The sequence below is a fragment of the Portunus trituberculatus genome, chromosome 48 (assembly GCF_017591435.1).
Source record: "Portunus trituberculatus isolate SZX2019 chromosome 48, ASM1759143v1, whole genome shotgun sequence".
Taxonomy (NCBI): Eukaryota; Metazoa; Arthropoda; class Malacostraca; order Decapoda; family Portunidae; genus Portunus; species Portunus trituberculatus.
This window is the reverse complement of record NC_059302.1, coordinates 29,149,919-29,164,918: the sequence shown is the minus strand read 5'-3', so window position 1 is coordinate 29,164,918 and position 15,000 is coordinate 29,149,919. Positions and strand designations below refer to the sequence as shown.

General features: G+C 41.6%; 2 protein-coding genes across 5 annotated transcripts in view; one reads left to right on the top strand and one right to left on the bottom strand.

Annotated features, from left to right (window-relative positions):
* LOC123498954 (agrin-like) overlaps positions 1-15,000 on the top strand; it is an 849,095-nt gene that overhangs the window by 362,085 nt on the left and 472,010 nt on the right. The window lies entirely within an intron of this gene.
* On the bottom strand, positions 11,381-12,240 carry LOC123498957. The gene is made up of 2 exons (XM_045246566.1): positions 12,084-12,240; positions 11,381-11,947 (listed from the first exon to the last, which is right to left on the bottom strand). The coding sequence occupies exons 1-2, from the start codon at positions 12,093-12,095 to the stop codon at positions 11,507-11,509; spliced, it is 453 nt and encodes a 150-aa protein (XP_045102501.1). The 5' UTR covers positions 12,096-12,240; the 3' UTR covers positions 11,381-11,506.

Below are 15,000 nucleotides of genomic sequence, written 5' to 3'. Positions count from 1 at the left end.
GTGGTGGTGGTGGTGGTAGTACTATAATTGTTGAGTTTTATTTATTTCATTATTATTTGAAATCTGACGTATGAAACTGAGTTATAATACAAGGAAAACCAAAGCTACTTTTCTAATCTGTAATGCTTTCATCTCACAAAAATCTGGATTATAAAGGAACAGTTTTGATATTTTCAACTAAAATATTGACAAACATAATTAATGTATTTCAATATTTATTACACAAAAGATGATAGCAATGAAGACAATCGATGGAATATCAAGGGAATCTGAAATCTTTCCTCAACCGACAAAAAACAAACGCAACATTCATATCAACCCCTTCAGTACTGGGACGCATTTTTACCTTAAATTTTGTGTATGCTTAGACGATTTTATTGACATTAGGAAAAGTGTATGGAGATCAGAGAATTAATGGCTACAGTTTTCACTAATTTAACCCCCCCATGAGTTTCTGAAGCTGGGTAAAATCATGAAATAGTAACCAAAATAAATACGAAAACGTGTCATGTCACTGAAGGGGTTAATCTTAAGAAAGCATTAAAACTAACCGCACTAGCGAAAACAAACCAGTCAATAAACAAACACATAAACAGTAAATAAGATACACAGACAGCACGCATAGCCACATGGGCGAGAATTGCTCACGATTCAAGCACCAACACACAGCAGAGGCAGGGACGTCATACAAATGCACTCCGTAGAAGCGCCAGGGGACACCACAACAATTATCAAGTGAAGCTTAATACCATAAACAACTCGCTCCTCCTCAAGAGTTAATTGAATCCCTGATGGCTGCGCAGGTTGCCTTGTGACAGTAAGCAAGAGGCAATTAACACCTGAACCTACCTGTGCGCAAAACTGTTGACTCAGCAAATACCTGGGCCAGAAGCTCATCAAGGACAGGTGTTGCGTATGCAGGGACATGCGCACCTCAGAAGGAAGGTGTGAGAGGGAACAGGTAAAGAGAGAAAGATGAGGAGGAGGAGGAAGGGAAGGAGGAAGTGTAACATGAGAGGTGGAAGGGAGAGGAAGTGGAGGGCGGAGGTGCGAGATAGGAAGGAAAGGTGTGAGGGTTTTGCGTAGTGCGGAGGACGTGGGAGAGGAAAAACGAAGAGGGAAGTGTTTTTAGGGCAGAGGTGAGAGGGAACGGTGAAGAAAAGAAAGGATTAAGGCAAGAATAGAAAGGGTGAGACTATATGGTAGAGAGAGAGAGAGAGAGAGAGAGAGAGAGAGAGAGAGAGAGAGAGAGAGAGAGAGAGAGACAGACAGACAGACAGACATATTTCGTTACGACTAAACAGAAATACATACATTTGCGAATAACAAATTAGCGAAAAAAAATTGCGTATAGATGAAATGTGAAAAAAAATAAGTATTTGAAACTCGTGTCAAAAGTATAGATTATGAACAAAATACGATGTGAATGCAATAACTTTCTTACGTTCATCATTTCATTCTTTGCTGCCTCGCCTCGCCACTAATCATCGTTGTAATTTTTCCTACTTTTTACAATATTCTGATCATTTTTCCCTTTAACCCCTTCAGTACTGGGACGCATTTTTACCTTGATTTTGGATACGATTAGACGATTTTATTGACATTAGGAAGGGTGTATGGAAGTCAGAACATTAATAGCCAAAGTCTTCACTATTTTAACCCTCAACATAAGTCTCTGAAGCTGTATAAAATCACCAAATAGTAAGTAGAAGGAATATGGAAACGTGTCATGGTACTGAAGGGGTTAATACCTCATAGGATAAAATAACACACCGATACATCTTCATCCTCCTCCGGGACATTCACCTGTAATTGCTTTCCTCACTGTTACCTGTACGCAATTAACCTGTGTGGCCGTGGCTTACCTGTGAGTGTAAGTGATAAGACGCCTATCCCACGCCTCATTCCCCACGCACATCACTACACGAATATACATGTAAATTGCTTAATTATACCTGGGACCGTGTGTGTGTGTGTGTGTGTGTGTGTGTGTGTGTGTGTGTGTGTGTGGTAATGATTTTGTTTGTTTATAATATTCTAGTGTTTTTTTTTTTTTTTATAAATATGCAATAGGAAGTCTTTAAGCTAAGATAATTTTCCTGTTCTTTTTCTTTCTTCTTTCTCTCTTGTTATTTTTACATTTTAGTTATTTTTTTCCGAGAAGTGGAAGAGTGTTATTTCCTTATTAAACTGTTCTTTTTTCGTTTTTTTTACATATATTAATCTATTTTAACAGATAATTTCCTTTTTACGTTCCACAGTCTTCGTATTTTCTTTCTATGAGTTCTCCTTTTCTTATTTCTCTTTTTCTTATTGTCTAGATGCATTTATTTCCTCACGTACGCATTTACTTCCTATCTGTAATGGATGCTTTCACTTCATATCAGCTTTCTCCTAATCATCTCACACTTTCTCCATCTGTTCCTTCTCCAACTCTGTCTTTCCTCCTCCTCCTCCTCCTCCTCCTTCTCCTCCTCCTCCTCTTCCTCTTCCATCCCCTCTTCTTCCTCCTCCTGTCCCATCCCTCTCAGACACATGATACCTATTTAAGACGCCCTTCACTCCACCCATCTCTGTTATGCCTGGTAAGTGTGTGTGTGTGTGTGTGTGTGTGTGTGTGTGTGTGTGTGTGTGTGTGTGTGTGTGTGTATGTGTACGTGTGTGCATGGGTGGGTGGGTGGGTGGTTGGTTGGATGTGTGCAGATTTTTTCTCTCTCTCTCTCTCTCTCTCTCTCTCTCTCTCTCTCTCTCTCTCTCTCTCTCTCTCTCTCTCGTCATGTTTGGCAAGTAAAAGAAATAAAAGTTAATGATCAAATCTTGAGAAACGAGTTATTTTTTATCGGAATTTTTCATTAACCTGTCACTGATGATGATGATGTCTTTACCTAATCTGCTTAATGAGAGAGAGAGAGAGAGAGAGAGAGAGAGAGAGAGAGAGAGAGAGAGAGAGAGAGAGAGAGAGTGTATCATGACTGTATTATACCTGCCACTAATTAAATAAAGTTGTCAAGGTGTACTACCAAAGGATTCCCAAACTTCCACAGGTGAGCACAGGTATCCTAATTACCTGTTCCTCTAATTAGGACACTCTTCTTCCTCCTTCTCCTCCTCCTCCTCCTCCTCCTCCTCCTCCTCCTCCTCCTTCTCCTCGCATAGCACTATAGAGTTTAAAAAAGATGTCTAGTTTTTTTTTTCCATTGAGGTTAGAATACACTTGTCTTTATACCTGCTTTCGTCCTTAAGGGTTAATGGCACACCTGGAGGTTACCTGAATGGATGAAAGAACCATTAGGAGGAAGATAGGTCTGCTCTCCTCCTCCTCCTCTTGCTCCTCCTCCTCTTTCTCCTCCTCCGCCTCCCTCCTTCTCCGCCTACTCCTCTTTCTCCTTCTCGTCCTCGTCCTCCTTGTCGTCGTATTCGTCCTCCTTCTCCTTCTCCTCCTCCTCCTCTTCCACCTTCTTCTCCTCCTTTCCTTTTCCTCCTCCTCCTCCTCACCTCCTCCTCCTCCTCCTCCTCCTCGTCCTTCTCCTCCTCTTGTCACTACCCTTTTTGCTTATCCTTTTTCCTTTACCTTGTCTCTCTCTCTCTCTCTCTCTCTCTCTCTCTCTCTCTCTCTCTCTCTCTCTTTCTCTTCCCGCGCTGTGTCGGAGTGAGATAGTGGGAGCTAATGGCGGTCGGGTTGGTGGTCATAATCCCCCGCTCGATATCCACTGGCCAGATAACAAGAGCTGATAACACGAGACAGGGATGTGACGGTAAATATTTTCTCTGGGGCGTCTCTTCCTCCGGCCTTCCCTTTATTTTTTTTTCTATTTATTTTTTACTTTTTTTTGTGTGTGTGTGTGTGTTTGTTTCTCACGTGGTGCTCCTCTTCTTCTTCTTCTTCTTCTTCTTCTTCTGTCTGACACCTGTGATTTGAAGCCTTTATAAAGTTGTGGTTCTTGTTGTTTGCTGTTATTGTTTTTTTTTTTTTTTTATGTTCGTGAACTTTTTAATTTTTTTGTGTGTGTGTCTATTTGTTGGTGTAATTATTGTTGTTCTTTGCAGTTGTGGATATTTGTTTGGTGTTTCTACGGTTGTTTATTAGCATGACCTTATGATTAGCTTTTTATTTAATGGTGTAAAGGGATCTAGAAGCGTTTGTTGAAGTCCAAACTCAAGTAATAGTAGTAGTAGTAGTAGTAGAAGTAGTAGTAGTATAAATAATCTTGGTTTACTAACATTGTAGCAGTAATTGTAACACCAAAATCACAAAATGCAGTAGCTATAGTTGTGGTAGTAGTAGTAGTAGTAGTAGTAGTAGTAGTAGTAGTAGTAGTAGTAGTAGTAATAGTAATAACAGTAGTAGTAATAGTAGTAGTAGTAGTAGTAGTAGTAGTAGTAGTAGTAGTAGTAGTAGTAGTAGTAGTAGTAGTAGTAGTAGTAGTAGTAGTAGTAGTAGTAGTAGTAGTAGTAGTAGTAGTAGTAGTAGTAGTAGTAGTAGTAGTAGTAGTAGTAGTAGTAGTAGTAGTAGTAGTAGTAGAAGTAGTCGTTACGGTATACCCATGACTAATTACCTAACTAGTGGTCGGAATGTATCGAAAGCTCCCGGTAATGGCCTGGCTACAGAAGAAAACGGATAAGGTCTCAGGGGTAACTCCTCTTACTTCATTACGTTTCAGGAGCTGCCTCGGCCTTCTTAATTAATATGGTAATGATTTTCCTGAGGCTGCTCTGTGCCTTCCCTCGCCCTCACCTCTCCCTCACCCTTCCCTTACCTCTCTCCTCCTTCTCCTCTCCCATCTCTCTTCCCATTTCCTTCCATTACATATCTATATCTTATTTTTACTCTTCTCTCTTCCCTTCTTCATCTCATCGTCACTTCCTCCATCTCTTTTTGTTTCATTATTTTTTCTTTCTTTTATTCTAAGCTCTTCCCACTTATTTTAGCTTATCTTCCTAGTCTCTCTCTCTCTCTCTCTCTCTCTCTCTCTCTCTCTCTCTCTCTCTCTCTCTCTCTCTCTCTCTCTCTCTCTCTCTCTCTCTCTCTCTCTCTCTCTCTCTCTCTCTCTCTCTCTCTCTCTCTCTCTCTCTCTCTCTCTCTCTCTCTCTCTCCCATTTCATCCTTTCCTTCCCCTCCTCTGTCTTAAATTCTTTCCCTCCTCCTTTTGCTTTAATCCTTTCCCTTCCCTCTTCCTTTTCCCATCCGTTTCTCCTTCCATTCTTTCCCATTTCCTCCTTCTCCTCCCTTTATCTCCTTCCATTCTTTCCCATCTCCTCCTCCTCCTCCCTTTTCTCCTTTCATTCTTTCCCATCTGCTCCTCCACCTTCTCCTCCTTTTCCTTCTTGGTATCCTTGCCTTTCGCATCCTGTCTTGCCCATTACTCCCAGTGCAATTAACCTTAACACCTGTAGCGGCCCATTAAGTTATTACCTGTTAATTGCTTTGCCAGTCACCTGATGAGGATTCATTACTGTTATTATTGTTGCTATTATTAGTTCTGTTATTGTAGTAGTAGTAGTAGTAGTAGTAGTAGTAGTAGTTGTTGTTATAATAGTAGTAGTAGCATAGTAGTTTTTTTTTTTTTTAACCACGTACCACATAATTTTCTCCAGTACCAATCAAAAGAAAAATAGAATAGAATAGAATAAATGAATAGGGAAAATATGATAAATAGATCAAAGTAAATCGTTAAGTAAATAAGTCTTATTGGTTCCTAACACTCCCTAAGTTGGTCTGAAGTATTCTGGGTGAAGTATTGTGGGAGAAGAGGGAGAAGTTATCAAAAGTATTATTATTACGTAGATATATACTTTTTTTTTTTTTATCCAAGATTAACTCTCCACATTCTCACCGTTAAGCTCATATTTTCCTAATTTATCTTTATTTTTCATGTGTAATAGAAGACGAGGGTTTATGTGGCTGTGGTGTGCAGTGCTTGTCTTCAGTACCTATTTCTAAGAACTAAACTTATTAATAATTGTTTGCATATTCTTGTCAACACCTTTTAACAGTAAAGCTCATATTTATTTTCTAATTTATCTGTATTTTTCATGTGTAATTTCCATAGGTGAACAGTAAAAGACGAAGGTTTATGTGGCTGAAGTGTGCAGAGCTTGTGTTCAATAATTCTAAGAACTCAAACTTATTAATAATTGTTTGCATGTTCTTGTCAACATATTTTAACACTCTCTTCTCTGTTTTTTGCAGGTACGTACAAGAGTGTGCCGATGAGCGAGTGGTGTGAGTAGAGGAAAATTAATTAACTACAGCATCTACAATAGTTTGCCATAAGAAGACTCGTTCTTTTTTAGTTCTTTCATTTTGTAAGGTAAACTACTGTAAAGCTTTCATAAGATTTCCAGTGTCTCTTCCATTTCTGATAATTTTATGCTCTTGCTTCAGTGAGGGCTGTCTGTGTAAGCATGTATGGGATATGAGGGTGAGCAGACCACTTCTCATTGTGCCTCGATATTGTGTCCTGGGCAGACTGACACGGCATGGATTGACACAAAACATATTTAATACTATGAATATCAAAATGTTAGGAAATATTCATATTGATATAGCGATAATTTACACGGTCTTTTACTTCGCTGTATCACATGTTTATCAAAAGGAATAGTGCTCTCTGTGTATCTGTTATTCACCACGGTCGCCTGCTAGTCACCCAGCTAACCTTTCCCCAACGGAATTATAAGAGCTCAGAACTCATACAGACCAATCTTTAGGCAAGACTGAGATCACACCACACACCACACACCGGGAAAGCAAGGCCACAACCCCTCGAGTTACATCTTGTACGTACTAAATCACTAATAGGTGAACAGGGGCAACACATTAAGAGGCTCGCCCAATTGCGTTGTCTCCCGGAACTCGAACCCGGGCCCTCTCGGTTGTGAGCCAAGCGTACTAACCACTACACTACGAGGTGTGTGTAAAAAATGCGAATGTGTGTGTGTGTGTGTGTGTGTGTGTGTGTGTGTGTGTGTGTGTGTGTGTGTGTGTCCAATTACGAGCTGTACACATAATTGCTTTATTCATTTTTTTTTTTTTTTTTGCATGTATTTATGTTAATATTCCAGAATATATTGTGTATAGTGTGGCTAGAGAAAATTAGATGAGTCTACCTTTGCCTCACTTTCTTTGTACGTTTTCTTTGAAGACGCGGTGGAGGTAAACGAAGGTAATCGTGCCTGGGCTGGTTGACTCTTCTAATATTACACTCGGACTGTGCACCACACACGTTTCTCGTCAATATACGTCTAGTATTGCTTATTCAGAATTTATGAGGAGGGTTTATATTCTTGTCTGATTGCATTTTACTTCATTTTGTTTCATTTCTATCTCACTACTTAGAATTACTTACAGGAAGTTCACCAAAAGGAAAAACTGATTAATGAAATAACAAAACTAATTATTATTACTATTATATATATATAAAGAAAAGTAAGATATTACAGCAATCAACGAGGAATTTGTACATCTTACGTTCCACAAGTTTTCTATGCTAGCTCTCCGTCACGCGCTTTGTGAGATTCACCAGCCATGCAGGTGCCAGTTGGACTCTGGGTTGTGTTTGGCCTCTTTTGGGTTTGCTCAGTGCCCCAGTGTGTGGAAGTGATACGATTTTCCTCTCCTTATTCTACGATGCAAACCCTAAATACTCGAGGCCTGTGTTAAGATATCAATGCCACCCACGTGTTGTGTCCAGGCGTGGTGATATAAGGCAGCGTGGCGCACAATTTCACATGTTCCTTTGTTTCAAGATACCCATGGCGGCGCGGAGAGGCGAGGTAAGATGTTAGCGTGCGTCCACATGGTTGAACAGTGTCCGTTGGACAAACACTATTACCAGTTAACAATGAAAAGCAGAAAAGCTTACAGATGACGTCAGAAGAGGGAGCACTGCCCTTTTTCGTAGTATTGGAGCTCGGACGCTGGTGGCCCATTTGTGGCACTGGGACAGGCATGGAAGTATACGATACTGCCAGGCACACGATCAACAAAATATTTCTCATCTGTTCTGTCAACATGGCTAGCAGTACGTCAGTCGTAGACAAAAGCTGCCATTGGGAGAGAAGAGACACTCTGTTGCTAATCGAACTATACCGATAGAACCCATGCTTATGGAACGTCAAGGCAGAAATTTACAAGGACAAACAGATGAGTAGGAACAATTAATGTAGTCCACACTAACACTTACTTAAATACTTGTGGTTGCCAACTAACACCAGCTTCGAACATTGTCTACCAGTCTTTGCCAGGTGAACAAAACAGAAAATTTGGTATGTAATTTCATTTGGTACTACTGTTTAGTCTTTACTGCCATATCTTTCTTTGGCTCAACGCTTATGACGTCATCCTGCTTTGCCTTATGGTATGGTAACAGTGTTTGCCCGAAAGAAAATGTCAGACCGTGTACGTAGAGGCACGCTAACTTGTCTTAGGAAGAACTGAATGTATGGCTATTTGCACTGCTCAAACCTTCAACCCTTAACAGTGTAGAATCTGTGGACCTTTGTGGGCTTTTTAGAACACTCGGTAAGTAAAAAGCGTGGTTTCGCGGCTCTTACCACCTGCAATCTTGGGAAGCTTTTGAGAGAGCGGGGTTTTCTGGTGCAGAAAGCTAGAATATGGTCAATTGTCACCTCTTTACACCACGAATATGTATGGAATTACTGCTGTTGTTATGATGGGCGCCATATTTAAGCAGCGATAATTCTCTTAATCTAATCCAGCACTATTCAACCTAACCAAATCTAATCTATCCTAACATTGCCAACGCTGTAGCAGTCAGGTGAACTATAAATTTCGGGAGATTTTTCTGCAAGTATCGGTGTCAACGCTGCTCAAATATGACCCCCATTGAAACAACAGCAGTAGCTCCTTACTTATTTGTAGATGTAAGAGGCGACACTTTGTCATGGTATTTTCTTTTATTTATAACCTGAAAACTCTGTTCCCAATAGATCCCCAAGACTGAAGGGGATAAGAGCCGAAACAATACGAAATACAGGCCATGCTTTATATTTACCAAACTTATTATTTTTGCGTAAATCATGACAGTCGTAAACAAAAACAAATTCTCTCTCTCTCTCTCTCTCTCTCTCTCTCTCTCTCTCTCTCTCTCTCTCTCTCTCTCTCTCTCCGTCATTCAGTAACATCAGATTGAGACTCATGACGTTACATGAGTGGCATTTAGCAAAGGTTATTGGTAAAGTATGACGTTGAAATGTACTCCTCAGTTCACTCAGCTCTTTACTGATAGCTCACTCCTTCTCTTGATCTGATGTTTAGTGTGTGACGGATGGTTGACTTATAATGCTATGCTAGATTTTGTGGCACTTTGTAGCTTCTCGTGATAAATTCTGATGTGTAGAAAATGGACAGTAATGTGGAGGCAATTTTTCATTACACTCAAAGAAATGTAAGTGTCCACAAGGTCAGCTGGCCACGTGGCTGCTTCGTGACGCCTCTATAACGTCACGAGTTTACGTGATCGAAAATACTTGATTATTGAAGTCGTGACTCGGGTGCTTACGTGAGCCGAGCCGTTCTGTTGCACGGCCCAAAAGGTTGCAAGTTCGATTCTGATTTACGGCAGTTTCTCGGTGACAGAAGTATCGTTCTTACAACACTAGCCTTCATGACCTTCTTGCGGCGCCATAAGTCATTCCAAGTGATCGCAACATTGCAAATATATCAGGATATAATAGAAACTCCTGTTTACAATGCAAATAGCAGAAACAGCAGTGGCAGGAATAGTAGTAGTCATTGATAATGTTGATTTAGAAGGTTACAACTATGCAACCCATTGAAAAAAAACAATAAAAAGTATATATAAATTGAATATTGGATTTGGCCAATGGAAATATTGAGGTACAGGACTTCCTTCTCTTCAGCTATCTTGTCAGAACTCATGATTTTTTTTTTTTTTTTTGTTTTGTACTTGTTTTGTTCTACGGTCAACCGCATCGCATTGATCGTTGGCTTTCCGCATCACGCATTCACGTGGCACCTGTTGTGGTGATGAGCTGCGCTGAACTGGTGTTGTGCGAAATTTTTGAGCTGTGAGAATACTGGCGAGTTGAATTGTGCATGCCTTATCATTGCAAATACACCAATTGCGATATTCTTGATCTCCAAGGTGTTTTTCTTTGTTTTTCTCCACAGCAATATATATTTGCTATACCTTGATCATTAATACCTGTTTCAATTTTGATCGAAAGAAGCCTTCAAGTCGTTAATGAAGAATTTTACAGACTTAAAAGATACATTAGGACTTATCTATGCCCACAGAGTAGACGGGGTGGAAAGTAACGTTTCTAGTATAACCTAGCCAAACCAAGCCAAAGCAAATCTAACTTATAATAACCTTTCATGTTTTACGTATGAAATAACTTGCGCCGTTAGATGCACATGCGCAGAAAGACCTGTCTTCAGTATCCTCGCCTCTCAAGGATTTCACTGACGCCGGTGTATGATACAGTGTAGAGTTTAGTGTTGTACATACAGTGTTTAACAAGAGTTGTGGCTTTCTCAGCTGTTATTTTAGATAAATAAAACTTTCTGAAGCTAACGTTTTCGTGCTCACCATAACACTAGGTGGACTGAAAGTTTTAAGTGGTTCAATTTACGTGTGAGTGTGTGGAAGAGTTGGGTTTTGTTGGAGGCGGTAAGAGCTGGAGGATTGGAGAAAAAGACGTAGGGCAGGACAGTGTAGAGCGAGTGGGGGAACTGAAGGAAAGAGAATGATTGGGAAGTAGAATGAAGAACGTGGGAAGAACAAGAAGAGAGGATGGCTAGCTGGCTCTAGTTATACGTTATTTCATTCACGATTTTTTTCCTTAAGAATAAAAAGTCATGATATTGAAGCAGTGTGCTGTGCTTCACATTTATAGCCTCCAGATCAATGTTTGCTTGTACGGAAATGACATCTTGTAAGATTCTATCTCTAGAATGATATAAGACAATCCATTGGTCTGACACTCGTGCTTCAGTGCAAGTAAATCAATTTTGGCAGTACGAGGTGACGACTGCTTTGCATTAAATGTCACAGATGTTCATTAAGTTTTCTTCATAATGACTAATATTTCACATCCTCATGTAAATTTCACCGTTTTTAAATGATTAAGTTCTGTATTACTATAACACGCTGTGTTGTTCTGGAGAGACCGTTTCCTGTCACACATAAGAATAAATCCATGCAGAAAGTGTCTTTAGCTATACTACCATCCCTGTAATTTCTCTCAACTCCTTCTTCTCCTATTCTCCTCTCCACCAGCTATTGCTTCCACTTGAGCCACGCATCCCTAAGCCTCCGTGCACAAGTGGGTTACTGAGTGCTTTTAGAAAACACACTAAAACTCGGTGCTGAGAGCATGGAAACTCGACAACAACAAAAAACGAACATTTATTCAGTGTCTGAGTCAAAATTACAAAGCTATGGCCAGGTGTATGTCACGGACGTGCTACATTGTCATGGGAGAAAACTTTTGGGTACGTCGTCGTCTTCTGTCACAATTAGGCGCTTACCACGGCGTGCACGGCAGGCACGGCGTGCACACCGGGCACGGCGGCAACATGGTGGTGCACATGGTAGGGCTGAGGCACAGCATAGGGCTGAGGTACGGCGTAAGGCTGGGGCACGGCGTAGGGCTGAGCCACGTACTTGTGGTGCACGGGGGTGACGTGCTGGGTCTGGTACACAGGCTTGGGCACGGACACGTCGTATGTCTTCTCGTAGATCTTGAGCTCAGGGCGGACTTCAGTCACCTGGGGAGTGTAGGTCACCACGGGGCGACCCAGGGCCTTGACAGCGTGGGTCTGCACCACGTCTCCAGTGGCTTCGACGTTAGGAACGCCGTGGGTGAGGCTGGAGTAAGCGATGGCAGCGGGACCGAGTGGGTACTGGAGGAGAGTGGTGCCTCCGAGGACGGAGGACACCATGAGGGACAGCAGCACCTAAGGGAACACAAACACACACGTCCTTCAGTGATCGAGACGAGGACACGACAGAAATACACGTTACCGGAGGTGAGGTGAGGTTAGCGAGGAGGCTGCGGCGAGGGGAGGGCGTCGCTGCAGCTCAGGGACTTACCAAGGACTTCATGACGACGGCAGAGGACGAGTGAAGAGCGAGGGTGGCGGGCTGTCCTTTTGTACCACCCGTCTATAACCTTGAGCCACGCCCTCCGCCCGCACGCCGGCAGGACACGCCCTTACCTGTCCTGCCTTGCCCATCTCCCTCACGTGCCCACGCCATCCTCTGCCGCTCAGCCAGTCAACTCTTCCTCATCCTTGCCCCTTCCTTCCTCACCCACATCTATGGCACACTGCAGACCGGTCCCTCCACCAACTATTTAATGTTAACGTGTATTTCTGCATAGTTTGTTTATCTACTTGTATATTCGTGGATGTCATCAACCATTAAGTTTCCTCTTCCATTTTTCCTGAAGTACTTTTCTTGTTCCTTCTGCCCTTATACAAACAACACCCAGAGAGAACAGGGAGTTGCTGGGTGACTGTTTTTTTTTTTTTTTTTTTTGCGTTCTCATTCCCTCTTTTCACCGCGCCTGGAGCAGAGCAACCCACCTACCCACCCACCTACTCACCCACCCACCTACCCATCTACCTAACTAGCCGTCCACCCGCCCTAACACCACCCATTCGACCATCAAGCCTGTCATAGCCACCACCTCCACCTCTACTTCACGTATCTTCCCCTTACTTCCATCGTACACACACACACTCTCTCTCTCTCTCTCTCTCTCTCTCTCTCTCTAAGATGCCTGGAAAATTTTCATGCTTTTTACTGTTATTTTTTTGTTTTGTTTCGGTTGTTGTTGTTGTTGTTGTTGTTGTTGTTGTTGTTGTTGTTGTTGTTGTCCTTCCCCTCCTTACACTCGTCATCACCATTATCATTCCCTCTGCTCCTTCGTTAACGGTAAGAATGTTTCCGTTTTTCGTTGTGACTGGCGTGATAACATTTTCTCTTCCACCCTCTTCCCCTCCCGTTTTCTTTCACCGGTGAGCTCCATCCACCACCACCACCACCCCACACGTAGAGGTACAACTACTGGAAATCGATGGGTGGGTAGGGTTGGGTGGTGATGTATCGGTTTTTCTGCACCTTACCTCTGCAATTTTTTTCTCCTTATATCTCAGGGCAGCTTTATTTATTTATTATTATTTTTTTTTTTCAATGTATTTCTAACCGGGTGACCTTTTGTGCAGCGAAGGTGTCGATGTCTGAAGAGGAAAAGAGTAACGTAAATAAAAAAAAAAAAAATCAAACATGTTTATAGAAGCAAATTGGATTAAATATGTAAAGTACGTACCAGTGAAATACCGCAATCACGCAGCGTACTTCCCTTCGAGAGAGAGAGAGAGAGAGAGAGAGAGAGAGAGAGAGAGAGAGAGAGAGAGCACATAAGAACCTCTCATTCTTACAGTAATGGTGACACCTTAGTGAATCATCATTGGTGTCTTTCTTTCTCTCTCTCTCTCTCTCTCTCTCTCTCTCTCTCTCTCTCTCTCTCTCTCTCTCTCTCTCTGGATCAACAAGGAAGGAAAGGAGGAAAATGTAGAAAAAATGGTCGATGAAGAGGAAAAGCTGGAGGAAAATTATATGAAAGGGGAGTAATGAGAAGGAATGGTGGAGAAAAGGAGTTAAAAGGAGGAAGGAGAAGGAAGGAGAGGAGGAGGGAAGTGTGAAGAAGAAAATGAAGAAAGGGTAAGAATGAAAGGTGTGTTCTTTGGAAGGGAGTATATAAATAAAAGAAGAGAAGGAGGCTTTGTTGAGGAAAGAAATGGAGGAGGAGGGGAAGAAGAAGGAGAAGGAGAAATGTAAGGAAGCTTGGGAAAATAGAAAAATATGAAAATGTTAGAATGAAAATGAAAAAAAAACAAAGGAAAATGGAAGGATAAAGAGAGAAAATGAGGAGACGTATAGAGAAACAGAATTATGAAAATATTGAGAAAGGGAATTGAAAAAAGAAAGAAGGATGATAGAAAGCAAAAAGAAAATAAGTATAAAATTGGAACGAATAAAAAAAATGAAATGAAATGCAAAATAATGAAAGGAAAAAAAGAAATGGCGAAATATTTGGAGACGTCTTAATTAGATTCCTGTCAAATTTACTTTTATTTTTATTACCTGAATCATTATTTTTGTCCTTTATTCCTAGTGGCAATTAAATCTCATCGTACGTTCCTTGTGATTCTTTCCTTCTACTATTCTGAAGTAAAATAGTACGTGGATAATCAGAGCACGTACATAAGCTTAACAATTCATAGCGTCCTCTCCTTTCACATTCAATTTTGTCTTAAGTATTTTCATTTCTTAATATATTCCTCAAAGACCCTCCCTCCTCCTCCTCCTCCTCCTCCTCCTCCTCCTCCTCCTCTTCCTCGCGCCGTGTCCCGTGACTCAGCCGCCATCTGTCTCTGTTATGGAAAAAAGGGTTAAAGAACGACAATTTTATACGATGTTAAACTGCGGCCAGCTCCGGTGGTTGCAATATAGTGCAATGCGGTGTAGTGCTTCAAGATTTATGGAAATTGCCACACGGCCCTCAAAGATATACTGCAGTCTCTCTCTCTCTCTCTCTCTCTCTCTCTCTCTCTCTCTCTCTCTCTCTCTCTCTCTCTCTCTCTCTCTCTCTCTCTCTCTCTCTCTCTCTCTCTCTCTCTCTCTCTCTCTCTCTCTCTCTCTCTCTCTCTCTCTCTCTCTCTCATTGCTGTCACACACACACACACACACACACACACACACACACACACACACACACACACACACACACACACACACACAAACACAAACACACACACAGATAAAGAGAGAGAGAGAGAGAGAGAGAGAGAGAGAGAGAGAGAGAGAGAGAGAGAGACTACACATGAACCTTCGGACCCTTCACAAGTTACTCCCATAAGAGCAGGACACTTTCCTCGTAGCGCTAAACAGATACAACGAGAGGATGAGACGGTAACAGTGACATAAGGAGGAAGATACAGGC